Source organism: Theropithecus gelada, chromosome 12 (genome assembly GCF_003255815.1).
Source record: "Theropithecus gelada isolate Dixy chromosome 12, Tgel_1.0, whole genome shotgun sequence".
Taxonomy (NCBI): Eukaryota; Metazoa; Chordata; class Mammalia; order Primates; family Cercopithecidae; genus Theropithecus; species Theropithecus gelada.
The window spans coordinates 88,048,336-88,073,737 of NC_037680.1; the positions used below are offsets into that span (position 1 = coordinate 88,048,336).

The following is a 25,402-nucleotide window of genomic DNA, read 5'->3' on the forward strand; positions in this document are numbered from 1 at the left end:
AGAAAAATGTCCATAAAGAGCAAAAGTAGATAAAGGATGGCATTCTATTAGACAACGTGGATTTTCATTAACATGAACTGCGCTCATTATGTATTTGTTAGATGGATGAATGATCCAACAAATAATTGCAGGTGGTTCTCAAAGCTGAATAGCCTTTACCTTTATGATAATAAGACTCGTCATTTGGGGAAAAAAAAATTACAGCAGCTGCAAAATATTTATGATTAGGAATAAAATAAGATGAATAAAGTAAATAAGTTAATTTGTTGGCAAAACTAACTTCTTGGTTATATGTACAGCTTTTATGTAAAGATTAAATTGAAGTTCTACCAAGGGTCTGTGGACATTATGTGAGTTTCGAGATTCATCACAGGGCTAACTCGTCTCAAATTCCTATAAGGTAGGACACAGAGAATTGATCTTCATGGGAAACCATAATTTTTATAGCTTAAATATTCTCTATGCAGTAGTTTGATAGTTCATTTAAACAGTGTCCAAATTGCCAGAATCTCTTATGAAAAAAATCAGGCATTCGAGGACAAAGACGAAGTCAGTATTTCACAAAGTGGGGTGTGGGATCTCAGCGATCCACTATGGCTTAAGAAAGGAACAGGACAGCATCGGGGGACTACGTTGAACCAGGGTGGCAGAAAGGGAAGAGAACAGCGCCAGTTGTGTCAATGGGCAAAAAAGGGAAGGATTCTATTTTCCTCTAAAGGTCAGAGAGAAATAAATTTTTCTGTGATTCCTAACAAGGTAATCACTTACTTGCAAAGCTGACTGTCAAAGAGTATTTTCTAGAAGAAGTATGTGAACACCCCCGTGAAACTGGGACTTAGAGTCATTTTAGCTCATGACTATGGAAGCATTTACTTCTGCCCAAAATATCACTTGGCCAGGAATTAGATGAGGCAGGGGCCGGCAAAAGTGACAGATCCTACATTTTTGGACCTCTACAAAATCAGTGAGACTTGAACCGAGTATCTGAAATTTCTATTATTTTAGAGAGACTTTTAATGAAAAGAAAACAGCAGCTCACACTGCTAAAAGATATTTGCCCATACAAACACAGGGGCCCCTGGCCCGACGCAATGCCCATAACAGCTTCTTGTTTCCAGCTGCAGAGAGAACTCAGATCTCTGGGATCAGAAAAATTGTATTAATTCTACCCAGAAGTATAAAAACTGGCCCCATTGTAATATCAGTAATCATGAGGTCTCCACTGATAATAATCTTTTAAAATTATACCTGATCTACATCTGTATAATATTTGTTCTTAAGCAAATAGCAACCAGGGGATACCAATCTGCATTTACATGTTTACATGGGGCAAGGCTGTCCTTCAAACTGATACACATCAAAGTCCACATACACAAACAGAGGCACAGTAGGATCCTCTGCCCACAGTATATACAGTAGAAGTTAATTTATCTGTTTTTTTTAAACAACTAGAAGCTGATGCAACTTGATTTCTCATTTGCCCTATAACAATCATCATTCTAATAACTAAAATCCAAAAGAATGGCAATGCAGTACTTTGGAACACTTGGTTTAGCATTTATTTATCAGAAAAATTGTGATTTTTTCGTTGTCATTTTTGGAGGCAAGAGGGCATAGTGAGCAAAGAAAGGACATATCACAAATTAACTGTATTTTGTTTGTTTGCTAAATGACACCACTCATTTTTTTTTGTCTCTGCATAAGGTAATAGAACATTTACATTTTCTTTACTTCATCTTGAAGACCCCTACTTAGTCATATGTAACATGTTTGCCTGTTAAATTCTGCAAGGTGGTGTTTATTTAAAAAAATAAATAAATAAAATTTTCTTTACATTTAAAAAGTGATAAAGGAATAAGAGAATGAGAAAAAATTGTTCATTGTAATGCTTTAAAGCAAGTTTTCACAAGTGGAACCATATATGCCTACTTTCAGCTAAACCCAACAAATGACAATTTTAAATGGCAAACTTATTTTTTTACTATGCAAAATCCATCCTACATTTTAATATCCTGCATTTAACTTTGCTATATTATACTTGTGGTTAGTTTTCTAGTTTGATTTATTTAATAATATTAAAATCATTTAACATCTGATAACCTAACTAAATCTACATCTTATAGCATTATCGTGGTTCTGTCCAGTTATATACATGCTTTCATGATCACCTTTTCTATTACCTTATGAACTACGTATACTAGTTAAATTATCAACAATTACAGATGGATGAATAATTCCAGTTTTGAAATAAAGGTTAGATAGCACTAGAAAAACTTGTATTTACATCCTTCCCTGTCAGGCTTAAACAATTTTAATTTTCTTTTCATTTTTGATACTTCAAGAAGCACATTAATAGTCCTTCCAACTTCATCTAGCAGCAGAGCCTCACAGTTCTTTTCTTGATTTTTCCTTAGCATTGTAAATATGCACAATCTTCATGCCATGTCTTTCTTTTAGAAGGTATTAGCTCACACACTATAGCATTTAGAAGAACACTATTTCTTCTCTTAAGTTAGATATTCAGTCCTTCTCCCTAATCTACAAAAAAGAATCACTTGATTTTAGTTTGTGTGTTTTAATAGAAATTTGAGTTTTGCATTGTTTTTCATGCTAGTTTAAGAATGTTCCTGGAGAAAAGATTCTCATCCTAAGCTGTGCTACTAATATTGTGCAGAAAACCAAGAGTTGCTTGGTAGTCTAACAACTTTTGTGATGCAGATGCTTTGTGGTTCTGGATCTACCCTAGATCGGAGGCCATCTTTCCTCACCTGCTTAAGTACCACTTTCTTTAGGCAATCATTTAACTGCAAAGTTTTTCCATGCCTGAAAATAGGATTGCCCAAAATAGGTATAATCTACAAAGTCGGGTGATTTAAAAAATATAGTCAGTGTAATTTTAATACTAATTTGTTTCAAATTTACACATTGATTCTGCAAATTTCAGTTGCTACAATTGGCCTCTGGAATCTGATATCCCCCAAAGCACCTTGAAGACTTTAACTGACATTTTAAAATTCTACCCTACTGGGCTAAATAAGTTATTGTCTGGAACAAATGAAACTTTTTTCCTCCCTCTTATACATGCTGAAATATGTTTTCCCAGGGGGGACAAAAATAAAACAAAAAACACTCAAACAACTGAAGTCAATTATATACTACAGAAATCATTCAAAAGAATTATAAAGTGGTGCTATTATAAAGCATTTGGGTCATTTTGGATTATGCCTACCTCCGTCTCTAGGTATTACCCGACATGTAAAAGTCTTGTGTTCTTAGGAGGAAAGAGAGTACATTCACTAAATATATTTCTGTTACCTTAACAGTTAAAAGTCTGTTTTAACTATTTATTTTTTCCTTCTCCAAAATGAGTGATTCTGCTTTCTATACCCCAGTAGAAACCATATGCATAGTGTAAATTAGAAAAAAAAAATCAAGGTATAGTATCCAAAAAGAGGGCTGTGATGACTCGGTGCAGATTTATTTAGAAAGGGAGGCTTATATTCCATTTTTCATAAGTACTGATATGAGATTCCTTTTCCTAGAGACTTCTCTGAATGGATAGGAGAGCTCTGAGTTGTTAGGTTATGGCCCCTGAATCACTCTGTCTTTAACCCTGAAAAGTTTGAGGGTGAACTTCCCTAGAAGGAATCTCACAAATCCTTCCCCTGCTCTACTGTACTTTTTCAGCTTGCCTCACTTCTTATAGCTTAGAAGAAAACCAACTCCAATGTCTTCATCATTCTTGGCCAAGGACCACCATCTGCTTTTGGTTTAATGGTGAAGTTAGAATCTAGATAGGTTAATTAGCCAGTGATGCAATATTCTTCTAGACCAGTTTATGTTTGAATAATGTTACTGAAATTCTCCTATTTGTCAACATCAACAATTTGAAGGATGTGTAACTTATATCCCAAATGAGTTCAAAGGAGATATGTTACAGTACAACTGATTATATGACAGCTATTCACAAAAGAGACTATGCAATCTGATTCTTTGAACTCATAGAAAAATTAAAATGTCATTTTAATTAAATCTCCTAGATGATAGAATTTTGAAGTTGGGGATGATATTCCATTTATCTGAGTGTTCCCCACAAAATACGGTGCTTTTAGTAGACACAGTTAGATAAAGGAGATTTGGATAGATGGATGGATTTACTTATTCAGAATAGGAAGAAACAAATTTCTTTGCATTTTTTTTTCTCTAAACTTTCTCTGCCTTAATAGATATTTTTACTCTAATTAAGTAATCTTATACTATTGACTCTAATTTGGTCCCAAAATTTTAACATTAGAAAGAAGTATTTTTTAAAAATCTAAATGACTTGGGGTAGAATTTTCAGAAAAGGGGGACTTATATCTAAGTTTCCTAATTATTGATGTGAGGCCCCCTTTACTTGGAGACTCATCTCTGTCATTTGTTTCCATCCTTCATCATCAGGTATTCTTTCAAAATGATACATAATAATGATGGTTCTAGTACTGGATGCAGTATATGAAGAAAAGGAATTATATAAAGTATCAAAAGATTAGTGTGTTGGATAATAAAATAATTGCATGAGAAGATTTTTCACATTTATTTACAACTTTGAGCCAAGGACCTATCCATAAGCTTTGAATGTTTGTGTTTTTCTTTTTATTATACCAATTTATGTGCAAAGAGTTACCTTCTACTTCATATAAATAGAGTCTCATACTAGAAATTCCATGGAATTCAAGCCAATCCTTACTCGCATTCCTTCTTATGAAGTATACGAATTGAACAAATTTCCTTGCGTAGCAAAGGTGATATATGAAGATAATGTGCTGGCCTCTCATCATAGTCCCTGGATACCATTTGCAAGGTTCCTAATTTGCTTGGTTTGGCGTTTCCACAGTCTTTATCTTAGCTCTTTTTTTTTAAAAAAAAATGTACTTAAATTAGTTAATTTGCTGGTTGCTTCCATATTGCTTGATTCAAAATCCAAAATGGAGTTCAGAAAAAGAACAAATAAAATTACAGCTTAAGTGCAAACTACATTTCTGAGTATCTGCCAGGTAGACATACCCAATCCAGTGTGTTTCTTCCAGTTCAATAGATTCCCTCACTGGACCAACCCTGAAAGTATCAGTAGTTTTCTTGAATCACACAGAACTGTCTCTTAGTTTCCCTTCTACTCTTCAGACAACCAATGGCCTATCAAGTAGTGTCATTTATGGAGGAAAAAAAATGTTGAAAAATGTAAAAGATGAGGGTGAAGATAATTTGATAGCATGAAAAATGAGAGCTAAAATAAAAATATTAGCCTCCCTTTCTTATTTTAAAGATTGCATACGTAAAGTAGTGGTCATTTCACTATATTAAAATATTTCTTAAATTCTGTGAAGAAGCTTTGATGTAAACATCTTTGCGATTAGAAATTAAAGCCAAAAATTGGGGAGCAAATATAAAGGAATTGGTCAGAGCAAAACAAAATGAAAAAAACCAAAAAGGCTTCGAAACATAATTACTAGTTATAACTTTGATGGAGATTTTTAAATTATGAAATTTGAGTTGGCCATTCTTACTTTCCAGGACAGAAACTGCTGGGGAAAGAAACTGGATTCTCAATTTCAGACACTATCATATGTTTGTTATAGAAAATGTTATTCTTTTATTCTAATGGAAACTTTATTATGATTTCCAGGGATGCTAAATATGCACACATCAGTTCCTGCAGATAGGAACAGATAGCATGGGTGTTTCAACCATCTGCTTAAAAAAAAAAAAAAAAAAAAAAAAGAAGGAAAAATAAAAAGAAAAAAAAGTGACAGCTAGTTTGATAGCAGGCGGTATTGCCTTACATTTTCTGGTCCTTCTCTAGCTGTTTCATTCTCCCAACCAACCCATGCAGAGAAATGAAGAAACATTGTGGTTCCGCCTATCTTTCTCTTTCAGTCTTTCCCTCTAATGTTCAAGTTAGATAAGCACATAACTATCATGGCATCTCTATCTTCCACTGGGAAGTGTCAAAACTACTGGCCTTGGGGTAGAAGGAAGACCACCAGAGAAAGACAGGGGGTGGGGAAATTGGAGCGGGTGTGTCTCTCCACCTAAAAACCACAACTGAGTTTACACTACAGTATTTCGGTGTCTGTAAGGTGGAGGCGGCAGCACAGTGCCTGGCTTCAGGGAGAACTCAGAGAGGTATTCCGGATTCTCTGCCACAATAGGCCGGATCCGCCCATTCTGTTTATAAAAATATTTTGTGCTGTACTCCTGCAGGTAGTCTGGGTGCTGAAGGGTGCTCCGAGGTGGCAGGCTGTGGTTCCAGTAGTCAGGGTTGTCAAACGCTTTCTTGGCCTTCTCTGGCACAGACAGTACATTGTTCTTCAGGTAATCAGCTTTTCCCAAGGTGTTGGCAAAGGTGTTGAGGTACAGCGGCTCATTCACATACTCATCCTCGGCCTTGGGTGGACCATTGGATGCACTGTGATATTCGGGATTATCCAATGCTTGAAGGTCTCCATTTTTTCTCCGAGAAACAAAAGGGTTCTCCTCCACTGGATTCAGGTATTCTAAAGGAATAAAAAAAAATCAGCTAACCTCTACTTTCTGGAAAATATTAATCAGAGCAAAGTTATACATAATGGTTAGCTGCTTTGTCTAGAACAAAAAACCACAGATTTGTTTTCATGATTTCTCACAACTATTTGTGGATTACCATGGTCTTATGAAAAAAAGAGTAAGGGGGCCAAACATGTTTACAAAAAACAAGAAGCCAAGGAGGCCAGAATCAGAATTTCTATCTCCTAAATTTTTATTTCTTTCTAATTGCATTTGTCTCTTCTGCATATGGGGCTGATTGTTTCAATGTTTTTGTTTTCTAAAAGTTATTTATATTAGGAAATAAGACTACCTATTAGGATTAAATAGCCTTTAAATATACAGACAGCTTAATTTCTATAAAGGATATTGAAAAACCAAAGAGTCTATAGCTGAGTTCCATGCCAAGATGAATAGATGGAGTGAAGAAATCATATTTTATTAGTCTCTATGGTTTGCTATGGTTGCCTATACTGGTAAAAAGGATTTGATTGGAGATGCTCCTGACAAAAGTTTTACACATGGAAAAGAAAGCATCAAAGGAAAAAAATTCAACTAAAAAAGCAAATCTAACAGATAGCTAACATGCCTCTAGCTGACTTGCTTGACATTACATATACTTCTACTTAATAATAAAGTATAATTATAATATTTCCATTGACCAATCATAATCACAAAATAGCAAACTATCAGCTTGAATCATATGAAATAGCCATTTTGTATATTGAAACCAGTCAATTAGTGCCTATTTTGTATGGATCAATCTAATAAATCCATCTAGTATAGGTATTGGCCTAAACGGTGCTAATAATTACCACCATTCTCCTGAATCTTAATTCTACATCTATGTCTATAATATAAACTGCACATAGACATATACACATATATATTGTAGGTCCTCTAAATAGTCCTCTCTTTTACTATATATGCAAAGCCCTAAGCTATTCCTATTTTGAATTCAAGGCATCAGGAGGACACAATTCCTTGTTGAGAGGCCATTCTGAAACAAACTTTCTATCTCTTATCCTTAGCCCAACAAGTAGAGAGAAAAATTCTATTAAGCCAGGATTATTTTTCTCCAAATGTATATATACAGAATAGGTAAGTATTTAGCATCATTTATTCAAGTGAAAGGGAAGTAATGAATATCCCACTATCATATATAGGACTTTATAAGACACTATCATTTCATCCTCACAATTCTGTGAAAAAGAAGTACAAGACTTATTTTTCCAGCTTTGTAGACAGAAAAATGAGATTAAGTGATGTATGCAGGATACAATTAGTGTTGGGATGGAATTCAGGTCTTCTAACTCCTCTTGAGTAATCTTCTTATTCTACTGCACTGTTTCTTATTATTGCCCCTGCAGGAGTTGGGTGAACTTTATGCTTAGCCACAAGTTTTACTTTGGCAAGCGTATGAAAACACTTATAAGCAACGTAGAATTTGATCTTTCTTACCAGATTTCTAAAACTTCTTAATTGAAAGAATAGGAATGTCTATACTAAAATTCTGTACTCTCTGAGTACGAGGTGAGACTATAGCAATCTTTTATAGAAATGGAGCTTAGTGTTCAGAGATAAAATCTGAGAATACAGTGTGACTATATAGGGTGACTTGCTTTTCTCTTAGCCTTACATTACCTTTCCTCAATGCGATCTACTTATATATTATCCTGATGCAAACTTGTATAGCTGTCCAATAACTTTACGGTTGAAGTGAAAATATCCCCAGAAAAGCTTCTTCTTTGGGGTGAATCCACCAAATCTTCATAAAATCTACATTTGTGTCATTACTAGGCTACTATGAACATCCAAACTCTTCATTACATTTTTATATGTGTATAAGTTTTATATATGTAAAAGTTTTATCTAGACAGATATATTTTAAAAGGTTATTTACAATTAGAGATCTTTAAATTTTACTTTGAAGGAGAGAACATAACCTTATAACAAGCCCTCTCAGAGTTTTAAAATGTAGTTTACTATTGACACTAAAGACTGCGAGAGACATGATCATCACTTTTAATAACAATCATCTATCTTCTCTATTGTGATACTGTTAGCGTAGAAGAAGAAAAGCTGTTTTGTTGCAAAATTGAAGCATTATTTGATTTGGGTGCTTAACATTTCTACTACTAACTTTACAAAATTCTTGTTGTGCTTTGTAAAACCACAAATTATTATTTTCAAATCTTGATGGTATGCTTGTAAGTATATACAGGGTCAAAACTTTAATTTTTGAAAAATGTCATATAAAAACATAATATTTTCCTATAATAAACTAGGTTGTTTAAATGACACCTTTTAAATGAGTCAAACAAATCATTTATTAGTGCCATCAAAAGCATCAGGCACATTTGCCAACAATACCAGTCTTTATGATCTCCACAATTAAGTCCAATAAAGCTATGGTCCTGACACTTTGTGGTCTGCTACCTCATTCAAATATTTCAACAAAATATGTTTAGAATAGTGCCTCTCAAGACTCATTGCTGTATGCAGATAGCCTGGGGATCTTGTTAAAATTCAGATTCCTTCAGATGGGGCCTGCCTGAGATTCTGATTTATATAAATAATAATAAATAATGTGGATGCTGCTGATTCAGGGACCATACTGCAAGTAGCAGTAGCCTAGGCCTTCACTAGGTCACAAATGTTGTGCTGTACAGCTATCTGGCAATTTCCATTCTGTACTTTGTTTATCTTGATGGAAGTGAACTTCAAATGGCAATCATTTTTGAATAATCAGTTCGTACCTTGTTTGGGTTTGTCTCGCATAGGAGTCATGTAACCTTCCTCATCCAGCTCTCCTCGTGGGCTCCGTTCTGGGGCAAACACGGTGGGGTCAGCGCTGTACCTCTGGGTGCTACTGTCCTCTTGGACATGGGGTGCCACTGGCTTGCGTAGGGTGCCATTACAGCAGGAGTCATCAAAAATCTCAGCTGTAGCACCCTGTGCAACAGGAGCTTCTGGAATTGTGCTAGTTGGGGCTCTGTAGGGCACAGCCACTCCTTGTTCTGCAGCAAAACCTCCATCTCGGTATACAAACTGATTCTGTTAATAAGAGAAACATATTTAGAGAGAAGGTGTTGTTAGAAATAGTTTAAAAATGAATGTTAATAGCCACAAGGATGTCAAAGCCAGTCTATTAGAGAATAGTCATAGTATTTATTTATTTTTCCCTAGTGGCTGATGAATCTGAGTTACAAACTAGAAACACCTAAAATTTCCGCTTTTCTTAAAAGATAAATCATCAGAAAATAATTTTGAAGTACACATTTTAGTTTTATTAACCAACTGTAACATAATCTAATAAAAAGTATTTGATGCCCTTTTCCCACAAGTGCCTGTATTTAATATAAACTTCAAAGTGAATTTTTATGATAAATGGGAGTGTCATTATAGACAGTTGTCATTAAGAATAGAAGTACATGGATATATTTTGAATAATCCTTTGTCTTTATTGCCTTCTAAAATTCTGTGGTTATTATGAATTTGAGGCTCTAGTACCTAACTAGAGGATCATCACTATAATTCTGATTTTTTAGTACATGACCTATACTCAGGGAAGTAAAGATCACCTCCACATCCAGAAGCATAATTTATATGCGCAGGTAAATCCTTCAGATAAAAATTGAAAGCTACTGTTGATGCATGAGATCTCAATTTTGTATTATCAACTGAGATAAAAACACATCTACAAAGGCAGCTACACAATGTACAGCAAATTCTTAACTCACTGTTGGCAAAGGCAAAATGAGGAAATTGTGCAGAGACAAGAGAGAGGAAACATGGTAAGCAAAGACCAAACATCCTAAAAGATGAAGGTTGATTGTGAAATACTTACTCCTGACATGGGGGTGTAGGCAGGAGGAGGGCTGTGTCCAATTTCACTCTAATAGGAAAGAAAAATGGAATGATGGATATAATAAGAGGCAATATGAATGAAAAAATTAAAAAAAGAAACGAAAAAGAAAAGCCACATGAGTCGTATGAACCAAAGGGGGAAAAGTGCACAACAGTGAAGCTTCCTAAGCAGTAACATTGTCTGTATTCTGACCATAAGCAAGCTTATTTATATGTTTTGAGGAAAATAGATATTTTAATTCAATCCCTGAAAAGGCAAATTATACAGAAAAAGCAAAATTTTTCAATGGATTAGAAAGTAAATAATAAACTTTCTTCTGATTAACCCTACTGGAAAGGAAAAAGTAGTAAATAAACTATAGATGTAAATAGGAAATGGTTTCCTTCTTTACATGTCAAAAGATTGAAATGGCCATATACGCTGCTGTTATTTTTTCTCTTAGAATAAATATTTCTGGAAGGAGATAGCAGGAGATTTCGATTTGCCTGCAGTAATTTTTGCTATCAAGCTACATTTATTTTTCGCCACTTCAGCAAAGGGTAAACTCCTTTGCCTCTCCTTATTAAAAGGTATATGCTATTTTATCTTCAGTCTTACTTTTTTTTTTAAGAAACAGCAGAAAATTTGGAAAATCAATTCATTTCCTGGAAACATGCTGTAGATTCCCCTTATGTATTTATAATGAGTCAAAATCAGATTTCAGTTAAAGAAACAACAACAAAAATACATGTATATTTTTATAGCTTAACACTCCATCCTATGGGCTAACAAAGAGGGTATAAAAATATAATAAAATATGAAGGACAGTGTTCTTTAGGGTAAGGAAAAGGAGTTGTATGATACTAATTCTGTTTCTTAATTTAAAAAATACATTAAACACATTTTTTGAGAACCTACTGTCTATGTGCCAGGCACTTTTCTAGGCACAGGGATAATGCAAAACACAGACCCAAACTGCTTGATTTTATGAAGCTCATATTCTCTACAATCCAGCTTTAAGTAAACAGAGATGACTAAAATCAACCTCTAAGATACCTTACATCTTTTTTGTTTGTTTTTTTGAGATGAGTCTCGCCCTGTCGCCCAGGCTGGAGTGCAGTGGCAGGATCTCGGCTCACTATAAGCTCCGCCTCCCGGGTTCGTGCCATTCTCCTGCCTCAGCCTACCGAGTAGCTGGGACTACAGGCGCCTGGCACCATGCCCAGCTAATTTTTTGTATTTTTAGTAGAGACGGGGTTTCATCGTGTTAACCAGGATAGTCTCGATCTCCTGACCTCGTGATCCGCCTGCCTCAGCCCCCAAAGTGCTGGGATTACAGATACTTAACATCTTTTATGTGAAACAGATAAATATTATTCCAGGTCACTGTTCATATGATTTAGATTCACGAAGCATTCTAAGAAGAATATGGTCCCATGGAGATTAAGTATTTAAAGTAAATCAGTAACAACTGGATAATATAATCTCCCTTAACTAACTTAGTCTGCTGGACTAATCAAGGGACATGGTCTGAACCCCTATAGTGAGTTTATATTTTAATTTTCCCCATAACTATGGTGGCATTAGAATATTTATCTATTTTCTTCTTTAGTAACATAACTAACAACACATCAAAGATTATGACATGGAAAGTCAGAGATATATTTAATATGCAATACATAGGAGGTGCTACTGTGCAACAGACAGATTGTTTAATGACCTGGGCTTTAGTTCCAATGATAAGTGGTGTGAATTTGGTGAATCATGAAACATCTCAGACCCTCGTTTTCATTCTTGGCCTCTCTATTTTATTATTAATAAATATTAAGTAAGATAATGCATATAAATGAACTTTGTAAACTCTGCACTATTATAAAAATGTAAATAACATATCACATTTAAATATCCATATCCACTAAATTGAATTTCTAAAATAAAGCAATCAGGATGTCAAAGCTACTCATCAAAGAGGCATTTTAAAATGCTCATCTATTCTCTAATCATCTTAAATATAGGCACGTTTTACTATATTTTAGAAATACCTGAAATCCAGTACATTTGTTCTTAAAATTTGAGTAGAGAATTTTTTATAGTCCAGTGATTTGTAATATAGAGTGACAGTACGGGAAATATGGAACTGCCTGGTGGAACTTCACCAAACTACAAACACTGGCCTTACCCTCTTCATTAAACACCAATTATTTGGCAAGTACTTCACAAATATTACTAAATCTCTACAGTAAAAGTACAGGCACCGTGGTAGATGCCAGCGATACCACGATACACTAAGAAAGACATGACCACTGTCCTTTTAGAATTTACACTATCGATTATAATCTGAGATTGTTGGAAGAAAAGGCAAGAATGAAACAAGGCAATTTATTTCAATTCTATTATTCTATATTAGATGCAAGGTATTCCGAAATATTCATAATTACTAGTGCTCCTTTGACCTCTTACCTTGCAAAAGTTGCTGTACTGGGTAATGTTTGACTAGAATTACAGCTGAGAAATGAGTATTGATTGCACATTTTGCACTTTACAAAACCTGAGACATAAACAATCAAAGGAACAACTTACAAGTCATTCTTCATCGGGGAACAGTTTATTATCTATATTCATTATCTGGGCTAGAATGGCTTCCATTGTAAAGGCAATGGATTAAAATAACTGGGACTCTTGCGGTTAGTCTGTTCCAAGACAGAAAGCGAGGCCATGCCCTATTAGAATGCATCCACTGTCCCTGCTTTGACAAGTCTTTCAGTCATCAACCTGCCAACTCCATATCTGGACAAACTGCCAAATAGCATCACAGTAATAGGAGCATCTTCATGAATTTTCCTGCTTTCAGCATTAAAATGGAAAAAAATGCTAAGCAAAACCCCTTTAGCATTCATTGTTTTTAGGGTTACTGGCTGCTTTTTATGTTTCTGTTTCCATTTTTTCAGTTTGCTTTTTTATCTGTTTTCCATGATAAAAAGCACCTCATTCATTTCCCCGTGGAAGGGCAATGCAGCTCCAAGGGAACATCTGTGAGGCCAATTAGCTGGGCTGGAAATGTGATATAATTGTTGTTTAAATATATTTAAATTACATGTTAATCACGATGTCATAATTTATAAGCTTTGAAAATAACTTTTTGTACTTCAGAGCCAAGCCAGATTTTACTTGTTTTTGCTGTTTTTAGTTTGAAACAAGCTCTTCTCATTTCTCTCTCCCTCAATTCCCCACACTTGAAGAGCTGAACTTTTAATATTGGAAAGAATGACAGCTGCAAGTAAATTGGTTGAGTAAAAATTAAGATCCTCACAGCAGTCAAAATGAGCTGGAGTGACCTTAAAGTTCTAAGCAGAACAAAGCAATGCTCTCAGTTAAAAGCTTTTGTTTTTCCATTGTGCTACTTTCTGCTGTCCATCAAAGTCCAGCTTTGCAGATCTTTAGGAAGCAGCACTGGGTGCATCTGTTCAATTAGCTGGTGAGGCAATTTACTGTCAGCAGGGCAGAGATAGAAAGAGGTGGGTTATGAACTGGCAGGTGACACTGAGTTTGTTCCTGGTGGGGGGCGTTTGTAAGGGTGATGGATGGAATGAGTTTAATTCTGTGGCCATATCACTGGGATATTGTATGATTAACTTGGATTTAAATGCCGGAGATTACAGAGAAGGCAAGTATCAGCAAACAAATCAAATACTGTATTAAATGCACTTTTAAATACATCATGTTCTAAAATTTACTTTTTTGTTGAATGATAAATATTAGAACCTTTGTCACATTTTATGCACAGTATTTCTTATATTTGTATTGTTTATAGTGTTCTTGAGAAATTTTAATTATTAAATAGATGGACTGTATCTCGTGATATTTAAAAAAGTTATTATACAAATCTACTTTCAGAGGAAACAAAAATACAGGCCTAATGCCTAGCTTCTATCTAAATTAAACATGTGATCAATAAGAGTCATTTTCTAATCTTTAAATAACTATTACTTTCAACAGTAATTATAAGATTACAATTTCTAGGTTCAAGAAATACTCCAAATTCTTTTGACTAAAATAAAATGTCTCTGTAAGACGTTGCTAATCCATCAGCACTAATTTATTATCCAGACACTTCCACATAGTAACTATTAAAGGTTCTCAACCTTTTATCGTCCCTGACATATCTGCTTAACACTCTGATAGGCATTTCCACACTTTCAGAGGTCACACGGCAGCATACAGAAAATGTTTATTGTATTAGGTTATTATAATTATTGTATTATAAATTATAATTCCTGATGCATGGTTGTAACTCTGCATCTTTCTCACAACTGAGTTCAACATACCAGTGTTTTGAGACATTTAGATTTAGAACCTTCATTTTTCACAGGGCAATCAGAAGGAAACCAAGAAAATGTGTCTATATGTGCCAAACCCAAAAATGGCTGGGAGAAGTCTATTGAGATTTCAGCTGCTGGCTGAATTTTATATATATTACACATAATATCTTTTGTCTATGTATACATACATTTATTTACTCATTTTTCTATTTGGTTTGATTCTGTGGGACTCTACTTTTTTGAACAATCTCTCTTACTCTGCACACACACACACACACACACACACACACACCCAATAATGACTCTATGGTCCAGTTGAAGAAATATTGACTTGGGCTCTTATTCTTTTTTGTTGCTGTTTGTTTTTCAAGACGGAGTCTCGCTCTGTCACCCAGGCTGGAGTGCAGTGGCGCGATTTCGGCTCACTGCAATCTCTGCCTCCCAGGTTCAAGCAATTCTCTGCCTCAGCCTTCCGAGTAGCTGGGATTGCAGGCTCCCGCCACCATGCTTTGCTAATTTTTAGAGATGGGGTTTCACTATCTTGGTCAGGCTGGTCTTGAACTCCTGACCTCGTGATCCACCTGCCTCGGCCTCCCAAAGTGCTGGGATTACAGACGTGAGCCACCGTGCCTGGCCAGCTCTCATTCTTTATTCACTCATTAATCTTGGAACCTTTCATCTTTTGTATATGTCTCATGTACTCATTTAATTAAAAAATTTAATAAATGGAAGCTATGAGTGGTATCTGTAAATATGAACAAGAGTCAGGACAGAATTTACAAAGCATATGAAAATGGTGTCTTCTATAATGCTTAATAATCCCACTTTTCTTAAGTCAGTCCTCAAAGTCTACTTTATTTTGAGTCTATTCTGTTTCATAGATGAATACATGATGACTCTTAGGGAAATTAAGAAATAGAAAGAGAAACTAACATATATGTATACACACACACACATATATATATGTATTATGTACCCACCCTATACCTTGGACTATTTTAGGTTTTATGTATTCTTATAAACTTGCAAGGTAAATAGCATTATTAAAAATTATAACTCTCATTTTATAGACAAAAAAATTGAGGAGCAGAGAAAGGATCTGCCGTGTGCACACATCCATAGTTGGCTATCTGACCACAAAGCCCGTCACTCTATGACCTTTACATTATACCGCACATAGATTTTGACTTTAGCATTTCTATTCTTACTCATCTTTGCCCTCTCTCTTCCTTTGTATTATGCTTCAACTATTTTCTCAAATTCTTAGTTTCTTTTTCTAGTTTTAGTGAAAAGAACTTAATGACTTAAGTAGGCACATCTGAAACTCATTACCTTAGGTATAAAATGCTGATAATGCATTACAGTATTGCTCCACCCCACTTTTCACTTAAATTAGTTACAAGGACATAAACTGGAAAGAAGGAAACTTTGAGTATTAAGAGTTAATAGGGTGTGTGTGTGTGTGTGTGTGTGTGTGTGTGTATTTTTCCATTCTTTCTTACAAGTCCTTTTTATCTAAAATCATATTGTGTATATATACATTTACCTACCTCACCAAGAGCAAAGCCAGCCCTGAAGCAGGAAGAGACAATTTTAAATAACTGGAGAGCACAAAGATTTTTCATGACAGCACTCCTGATTATGGATTTATTGTTCCTAGTACAAGGCTTAGTCAATAAATTCTTCTTCCTGCTTCACTGAGGGTAAGTAAGCTATTGTATCCCCAGGCAGCAATTCCTGTACCCTTTCCAAATATCAGTAGAACAAGAGGATATTTCCTTTTAAAATATTCATGGCTAGATGAGTCAATAAAATGAAGCTGAACATTCCCCTCACTTTACAGGTTTCTGCTTTAAGTTGCTTCTTTGAGCAATATTATGTGATGGAATCAAAGAATATTATTAGCACAGTCAAAAAAGAAAGGGCATAAAGAAATATAATTTTCCACTAATGTCAACATTCCTTAGCTTCATTCAAGATAACAACAAGAATTGTGTCACCCTTCTTGAGATTAGTTATCACTGATTTCTTTACCCTGGTGCAAGTTCTAAATTTTTGTATTGTTTGGTTTGTTCTAGCAACTTTCTCTTTTTTGGCATGTTTATATTCATTTTCATTAGCATGTTGTGATAATTGAACCTTTTCCTAATTATCGCTTAGCTACTAGCTAATGCATGTAGCTAGAAATCTAAAGAGGAGAACTTCTAGGAGTTTCTCAAAGACTTCTCAGTAATTCTTTTCAGTTAGAGAGAGTAGGCTATTTTTCTTTTCTTTTTTTAATGTATGCTTAAGAACATCTAGTTCTAATGCAATGTCTTTAAGAATAGAAATGAGATCATCAAGCCTTAACTATGTATAAATTCTGGAGTAGCCTGATTCTTCAAATGAATCATGAAATTGTCTCTGCTTGTGTGGTTTTTATCCCAACATCATAAAGAGTATCTGATGAGGATTTTTCAGGATGCCAACAATGCACCGGGTCAGGCATCTTTTGAAGACAAAAACTTCACAGACCTAAAACAAATGGTCTCATGAAATCCTTCTATCTCCAGGATTGCATTCTTGAATATTTTTCACTAAGTCACATAACTTTTTAACAAATTCTTTAGCTTCTTGGTCCTTTAGTTTATTTAACTCTAAAAAGAAGAATATGGGTATAGGACAGGTAATGGGAAAGATCACTTCCAACTATCAAAGGATTTACATGTAAAATGAATTTTCTGCCTTAAGCTCACACAATTAGTTATTAAATATTGTAAAATGTGATTAGCATTAAAGCAAAGTATCTTATAAAGTTTTCTCTCGTAAATCTTTTCAAAGTCGATTCATCAATTTCCTTTTTTAAATGGACTATCTATTGTACAAAGTATCACTTAGGCTACATGCAATATATAATTGTATGTTTTTATGAGCCTAACCACATTTGGATGATGATTCATGAAAATACAATTTTGAAAAAAAGTTTTAGAATTTTATTTTACAGATAGACTCTGACACTCTGAAAGGTTAATTTTCCAAGGTAACAAAAATAGTGACGGTACTAGAAACAAGATTCCCTGAGTTCCCATCCAAAGTGCAATCCATTATACTTTACAGCCTCAAATTAACATTTAATAAATAGTAAGAAGTATCTTTTAGAGGTTGCATTGTTTTTCAGAAACAAACCTATTTTTAAAATATAGCTGAAAGCATTTGCCTTAACCAAAACATTTGTTCTAAGCTGAAATACATATTAATATACTCTTAAAGTAAATTTTGTGACACTTTAATTTGAAGACAGATATTAACTTGTTATTGAATAGGCTATAAGTTTATTAGACAAAAGGGATACCCTTATAGTATTAAATACTATATATAAAAGCTGGCCATAAACATATTAACTAAAAGTAGTATTTATTAAAATAGTACTTTATCTACAAAACAGGTTGCCCTTCACAGAAAAGAGATGTTATTTAAACACTCTACCTATAAAAGCCAGTTATTAAAAATCGACATATACATACATGCTTATTGTCAGTTGATATACTTTTACCTTCACAATATTTCTATCTGTTACTTGATATACTTTTACCTTCACAGCATTTATCTCCAGATCTGTCTACGCAATAAGATACTGTCTAGGGATTATTAAAATAATTTAAAAAATAAGTAATCTATAAGGCAGGTTTGAACTAAGAATAAGAAAAAAAAGACTATAAACACTTGGAATTTGAATGCCATAATTTTAGAATTTGAAATGTAATGTATTTGCCTAGATATAATATGTTTCCTTTTGTACTATCAGTGAAGACTTAAATCTGAATTTTAGGCTCTGTGTTTGTGTGGATACATATGTTAGATATATATGTGCATACACATGTATATGTATTCATATACATGCTAAGGCAATTAATAGCTTAAAACAAGATAACAAAGGTTATTTAACCCATACAATCAAATAAGTTGTCTTTTATAGGCTGTTAGCTCATTTGTGGGGTAGCTTTTGTTTTGTTTTTCCTATGTTTCACATGCAGATATTGTTTATCAACAAATGAGATGTTCACTAAAAATAATAAGAGTTCTACTTAGAAGTATTTGTTATTCTATTTAGAGTTTAGAGTTATTTTATTTACTGGCAAATAATAAGGCAAGAGTGAAATATTCAATCTTCTCTTTAGTAATAATCCAAGCTCAGAATGCTTTATTATATATTTAAAATTTCAATAAGCGTATTTAGAGCAATCTATGTGTGAGAATGTAAAAAATATGAAGGGCACGGTTTGTGTATTGGAGGATGGAGAACAAATAATACAGGAAATAGAATTGCAAATTTTATAAACCTTATTTTGGCATGTAGATTTTATTCAGTGTTTTAAATGATAGGTGTTGACAACAAGGAAACAATTTAACATAATACAGATAAAGCCCTTCAGTGTTTATATCATTGCAGTGTGGACCAGGTTGAAAATATCTTCAGTTATGCTAGTTTATGCAAACTGTTTACCAGATAAAAAGTGAATTTGTAACAATGGTTTATTCATCCAACTACTGCTCTTTAAGCTACCAGGTGGTACAGCTGTTGCCGTAAGTAAAAAGATTTCTAACAGTCCACCTGGAATTAGGACAGCTGGTTCCTGTGAGCTGATCTGAATAATGTACTATGAATACTCCGGTAGAGCCACTGACAGAACAAACAGCACATGACTGTCCCATCAGCCCAGAGCAAACACTAGTTACATTTCACAGAAACAGGCTGGTATTTACAACTGATCTAGGCCAAAAAGAATATCAGATTGAAGGCAACACCCCAAGAGAAAATAGCCCTCCCCGAGAGCTACTTGTTGACTGTAGTCTAAGCAGCTTTCACCATGACTGAAAAGCCCCCAAATCTGATTTTGCTGCATATAAAAAGGAAGAGGAAAAATATACAAAGCATTCCTGCATCTATTTGTGAACCATTTTGGAATTATCTAAAATAAAAAAAAAAAATGACCAATACTTCTTAGTTTTCCATTTACATGGTTGCTGCCAAAGTCAACCCAGATTAAGCAGAATCACGGCCATAATAATTTTATTTTAATTTCTAAAATTGTAACACTTTACTAAAAAAAAAATGAAGGAAGCAAAAAATAAAATGGAACTAAAACTAGAGAATCTCATTTAAATCTGCCATAGATGACCCATAGAGATGGTAAATGACTTTCTTCAAGAACATACAGCTAGTTACTAACAGGCCTAATTGGAAAAACATCTATCTGCTGAGGATCCTTAGATTGTCTACCTGAGCCAAGGACAGCCCAGGTGAAACTCTAAAGCAGGCAAAATCTGATCTCAGTGTTTCCCCACTAAAGTTGATTTTGCAATTTCAGACCCGTGATTCTTTATTCCTAACAGATTCCTGGGCCCATTTATTTCTGCCCCAGCTCTGTGGAAAATAGGACTATATTGTCCTCCCATTCCAGGTGTACAATTCTTGATCAGCGACTCACACTCCAAAAACATCCTCAATTATCTACACTTTTATTTTCTGCCCAGAAACATGGCTTTAGCTAGGTCAGAGGGCATCTATTTAGTCTGATGAATTCACTTGTAAAATCTTCTCAAATTGGTGTTAGTAGATTATGATGGAATTACTTCAGGTAACACTGAACTACTGAATACCAAGTCATACCCATATAACTAACAGCTGCCCTGATAATCTCTATTGATCTGTTTCATAGCACTTCAAACATCACATTTCTTAAATTGAAATGGCCATCTTCTCTCTCGGGCTTGCTTGTCTTTCTTGGCTTGGTGGATAATATCAATAACTTGTCCAACTGTGCAAGTCAAATATCTTAGTGTTATCTTTGATGTCTCCTCTATCCCACCGCTTATATCTAAGCATCCAAGGTCTACCCTTTCAAACCTCTTAATACCCCCCAGAATCTAACCATTCTCTTCATCCTCATGGCCACTATTTCAGTTGTGGTTAAGGTGCCCAAAAATTTATCACTCCAACTGCGATACTTAGAGAGTAAAATAAAGTGTTATTAGTAATTATGCTTCTGATATAGAAGTAAACTAGGATGCACTAAGGAAAACAGGCCATTAGGTACCATTAATTATGGTACCATTTCTTGACTAGAGTACTGTAACAACCTTCTAGCTGTTCTTGATCTTATTCTTTCCCTTCACGCCAATCTAATATTTATACTTCATCCCCCTCCTTAAAAAATTGCAAGACCTCTGGGCATGGTGGCTCACACCTGTAATCCCAGCACTTTGGGAGGCCAAAGTGGGCGGATCACAAGGTCAGGAGTTCAAGACCAGCCTGGTGAAACCCCCAGATGGTAAAACCCCATCTCTACTAAAAATACAAAAATTAGCCAGGCGTGATGGTGTATGCCTGTAATCCCAGCTACTTGGGAGGCTGAGGCAGGAGAATTTCTTGAACCCAAGAAGGGGAGGTTGCAGTGAGCTGAGATCGCGCCACTGCACTCCAGCCTGGGTGACAGAGTAAGACTCTGTCTCAGAAACAAAACAAAACAAAACTGCAAGACCTAGTGTTGCCCTCAGGCTAAATGAAGTCCATTATTCGTGGCTTTGGAGGCTTTGGTAACTATGATCCTTGCCAATTTCTCCAGCTTCCTTTGCTCTTTCCTCATAAGCCTTCAGTCAAATACATCTCAGATCTTCTTGATAAGCCCTTTCCTCTCTCACCTCCGACCTCTGCCCAAACTCCAGTTACTTCCTCAATGCTCTTTCTGGCTTCGTTGCCTTGATTACATTGTGATCTTATGAAAAATTATCAGTACCTTGATTATATTTAATTATTGATTCAAAAAGTATTTATCAAAGAACCCATTATGTGCCCCATGTGAATAATTTAACAACTGTATTCTGTTTATTTCATTAGTATGTCTTTTTTCTTAGACTATGAGTCTATTTGGAAGAGGATTCACTCTAATTTACTATTAAATTTTTCATATCTAGCACAGTGCCAGGGGCACAGACATGGTGAATGTTCAGCAAAGATATATTGAATCAAAGGATAGATTAAAAAATGTCTTAAACCCAAAGAGTGGCTCTATTGGTGAAAATCTCAGTGACTCCATCAAGCCAGTTGGGTAAGTTTTAAAGGATGTGGAATTTTAGCATCCCTGATATTATATATGGTACACTTCTTATTCTGCAGATGGCTTGGGTGGAATTGAACTCAGATGCAATTATCTGAATATTATATCTATCTCATCTAGTACACTCTTTCTGTCAATATCAGTTACTATTTCTGAAGTCATTGTTGGCAATCTTAATTCTAATGGCAAAGTTTTTAAAAAGTATTCTTACAAATGGTGAGTGATTCTGAAGTCAATGAACATTTCACATTCAGCTATAAAACTTCAAGATTCTATTGTCACTAGTATGACAGCATTCCCCTAGGACACCTATATATTTCCTATTGCTTTGGAGACCTAGAGAACCAGGGTTTAGCTGTATCCCTGAAAAACATAAATTGTTAACTAAGAACAATAACACGACAGACCTTGTAGACAAAGCAACTATAGGCAGATGCAAAATGTATCCTTTCTCTACAAGTGGTACATACCACCTAACTGCATTTCCACACTGTGGTGCACAGAGCAAACACATAAGGAAGGGCCATTTTAAAATATTCAAAAAGTATTTTAAGGACAATCGTGGCTAAATGCTACAGAAAATCAAACTTGTAAGTCAATGAAATTCTAAATCAAAATTACATAGTGTGTGTTTCTGAGAAGGGAAGTAGCTGCTGGAGAAGAGCTCTTCATAAGAGAAAAGGACTGTCACCCAACAGCCCTGCTGCCATAAAAAAGTATTCTCTGAGCTTAGTGTTCTCATCTGTAAAATGGGAATAATAATGCCTATGCTGTGTGCTTTATGAGCTTTATAAGCTCATGTTTATGTTAAATATTTTTGAATAGAATAACATAGTAGATAAATGTGCAATAATAGGCTTTTTTCTCCAGTGACATAAAGAAAATACAGTGACATAAAGAAAATACAGCTGAATTTTCCAAGTATCCCTCACACAAAATCAACAAAATGCTGCCATCCAAATAAGCATACACTTCTTATATACTACAGTGAAAGTATTTACACAGTGACATGATTATCTGTGTGAGGGCAGAAGTTATTTTGCAAATTCTATATCACAAATTTTATTTGAAGTAAAATAAGCCAGGCACAGAAAGAGAAATTTTGCGTGTTCTCGCATATCTGTGGGAGCTAAAAATTAACACAATTGAAATTATGGAGATAAGAGATTAGAAGGATGGTTACCAGAGGCTGGGCGTGGTAGTTAAGGGGAGAGTAAGGGGAACTGGGAATGGTTAATGGGTACAAAAAAAAAAAATAGAGTAAATAAGATCTAGTATTTGATAACACAACAGAGTGACTACAGTCAATAGTAATTTAGTTGTATATTTTAAAATAAATAAGAACATATAATTGGATTGCTTGGAACACAAAGGATAAATGCTTGAGATGATGGAAACCCTATTTACCCTGATGTGATTATTAGACATTATATACCTGTATCAAAATATCTCATATACACCCAAAATACATACCTACTGTGCACCCACAAAGATTAAAAATTTTAAATTTTTAAAAAAGTTTAAAAACCAAATTTGAAACAATTGTTAAAATGATTGCTGTCATTGACATAAGTAGAATAGTGAGAAATAATGTACAAGTTTCATTTAAATGTCTACTACTACATCATTTAAAATTATTTTAAAGCATTCCTTCGAAAAGTAAAACTGCTATGCTTTTTTCCCAGTGCAGCAGTAAGTCAAAGAAAGGCTCCTTAGAACTCTCACCACTTAGTCACAGAAAGGTGTACATGAAATATCCAGTAATAAAATCCTTAACCAACTAAAATAAATTAACTGAATGACCTAACAGTAGAGATTATGATAAACTGAAATAAAATCTTTATCATTTTTGTATTATTTAAATGATGAGGGTGAGAAAGTCAATGGAACACAAACATTAGAAATTCACATTTTTTACAGAGTATGGGTTGGCCTTGATTTTTTTAATCACTTCTGCTGAACACTTGAAATCATCTGACAGAGTCCTAATAAGACAGATCTCAGAATTCATGATGAGGCATTGTCAACAGGCCAAGGAGAAGTCCTCCGTACTGAATGTATGCTTCAATTGAATTTTCCTTCCCTGTGATTGCTGGTCTTTTTAGAGAAAGTTGACACACTAAAACAGGCATGCAGTCATGTAGGAAATGTTTGAACTCTCATGCCCTGTTTGGTGGAGACATCATTCCTATATGTCACCTCTTTAATAAACTGAGATCTGAAGACTTTTGTAGATTTTAAAAACAATAAACATGTTTAAGAAAGATGCACTTTCTTGGAAAGTGCATCTTGGAAAGAAAGTAAGCCAGGTTACTGAAAAGTGCTTAGATTGGCAATCTTAAAGTAATTTAAGTGATCTGGAGTTGGGAAAAATAAAATAGATTAAAGTTTTTCACATATCCTATACCCTAGCTCTTCTACCAATAAATACCAAACAAACAAAAAAGTACTGGAAAGGTAAGAAAAACCTCTTTTATATTTTCTGGGCCACTATGTCGCTTATTATATTACTAGCACAATTATTGTTTATCATATTTAAAGAAAATTATTAAGCCAGGATGCAGCTATGTTCCAATGAAAGAAAATATTAATGCATGCTCTTATGAATATATTCACAAAGAAGAGAATGCTTATCTTTCTTGTCATGAGTCTCAAATATTAGGCACACCAAGCTCTCTTGGAACTATTACTGTTTTTATCATGTATAAATATATCCAAGACTTTTAAGAAACCCTATCTAGTTCATCAGTGTTGTCTTTTAGGGTAACAAGCTCCTTAAGTAGATAACCAACCAGTCACATTAGTATCCTGCCTCTCTTATTTCTCCTAAATTTACTTATCCAAGTAGTAAAAAGTTATCTGATAGCTTCAATTTTGGTGAAGAAATTTTAGATCTAGTTATCCTTGCAAAAAAATAAAAATAAAAATAAAATAAAATAAATGAGAAGAGAACATTTTGATCATTCTTAGGACTTATCTTTTAAATTCTTACTGAAAAGCGACCAAAAGCTCAGGTGAAAGTAATTAAAAGTAATATTAGCACCCTGGCAGCAATTCTATGATTTGTATTTGGTTCATTGCCATATGAAGGCATATTGAAAGTAAATTATGCAGGAGGAGACTATATTTCCAAGAGAGTTTGACACAAGCTCAGCCTGTGAATTATTTGCTTTGAAATGCCTTCATATTCTCCTGCTTGGAAATTCTGGTCAAGAGAAGAGCAAAAACAAGTAGCAGGCTCATCCTAAGCCTATAGACAGGTGAGGTGAACATTCATAAAATGTTTATCAGCCTTCATTAAAATTTTAAAATGTGCTGGACCATCCTCCCCTAGAAAAGAGGAGGTACAATAAACAAAGAGTTGCTATTGTATTAAACTTCCAGAGTCCACCCCATCCATCTTGATGTTCTGAACACCAGAAGTCCCCAAAGCACTTTCACTAACATGCTATTTGAAACTAGTAGTTAATTCCTGACAGCTGTTCTCCTATTTATTTTCTAATCTCCTCGACCCAAAGGTGGATTTACCTTGAAGCAATGAAGTTTAAGCTTCAGACTCTTCAGTTATAGGC

At 34.6% G+C, this 25,402-nt stretch overlaps 1 protein-coding gene across 4 annotated transcripts in view; it reads right to left on the reverse strand.

Annotated features, from left to right (window-relative positions):
- Nucleotides 1-1,777: 1,777 nt before the first annotated feature.
- ERBB4 (erb-b2 receptor tyrosine kinase 4) overlaps nt 1,778-25,402 on the reverse strand; it is a 1,181,951-nt gene continuing 1,158,326 nt past the window's right edge. For 2 of the 4 annotated variants that reach the window (XM_025405286.1, XM_025405287.1), the window contains exons 26-28: nt 10,415-10,462; nt 9,324-9,621; nt 1,778-6,536 (exon numbers count right to left, since the gene is read on the reverse strand). In XM_025405286.1, coding sequence (XP_025261071.1) covers nt 6,091-6,536; nt 9,324-9,621; nt 10,415-10,462 — 792 coding nt within the window. In that variant the 3' untranslated portion in view covers nt 1,778-6,090. The remainder of the gene's footprint in view (nt 6,537-9,323; nt 9,622-10,414; nt 10,463-25,402) is intronic. The other 2 variants (XM_025405288.1, XM_025405289.1) reach the window with 1 other exon arrangement.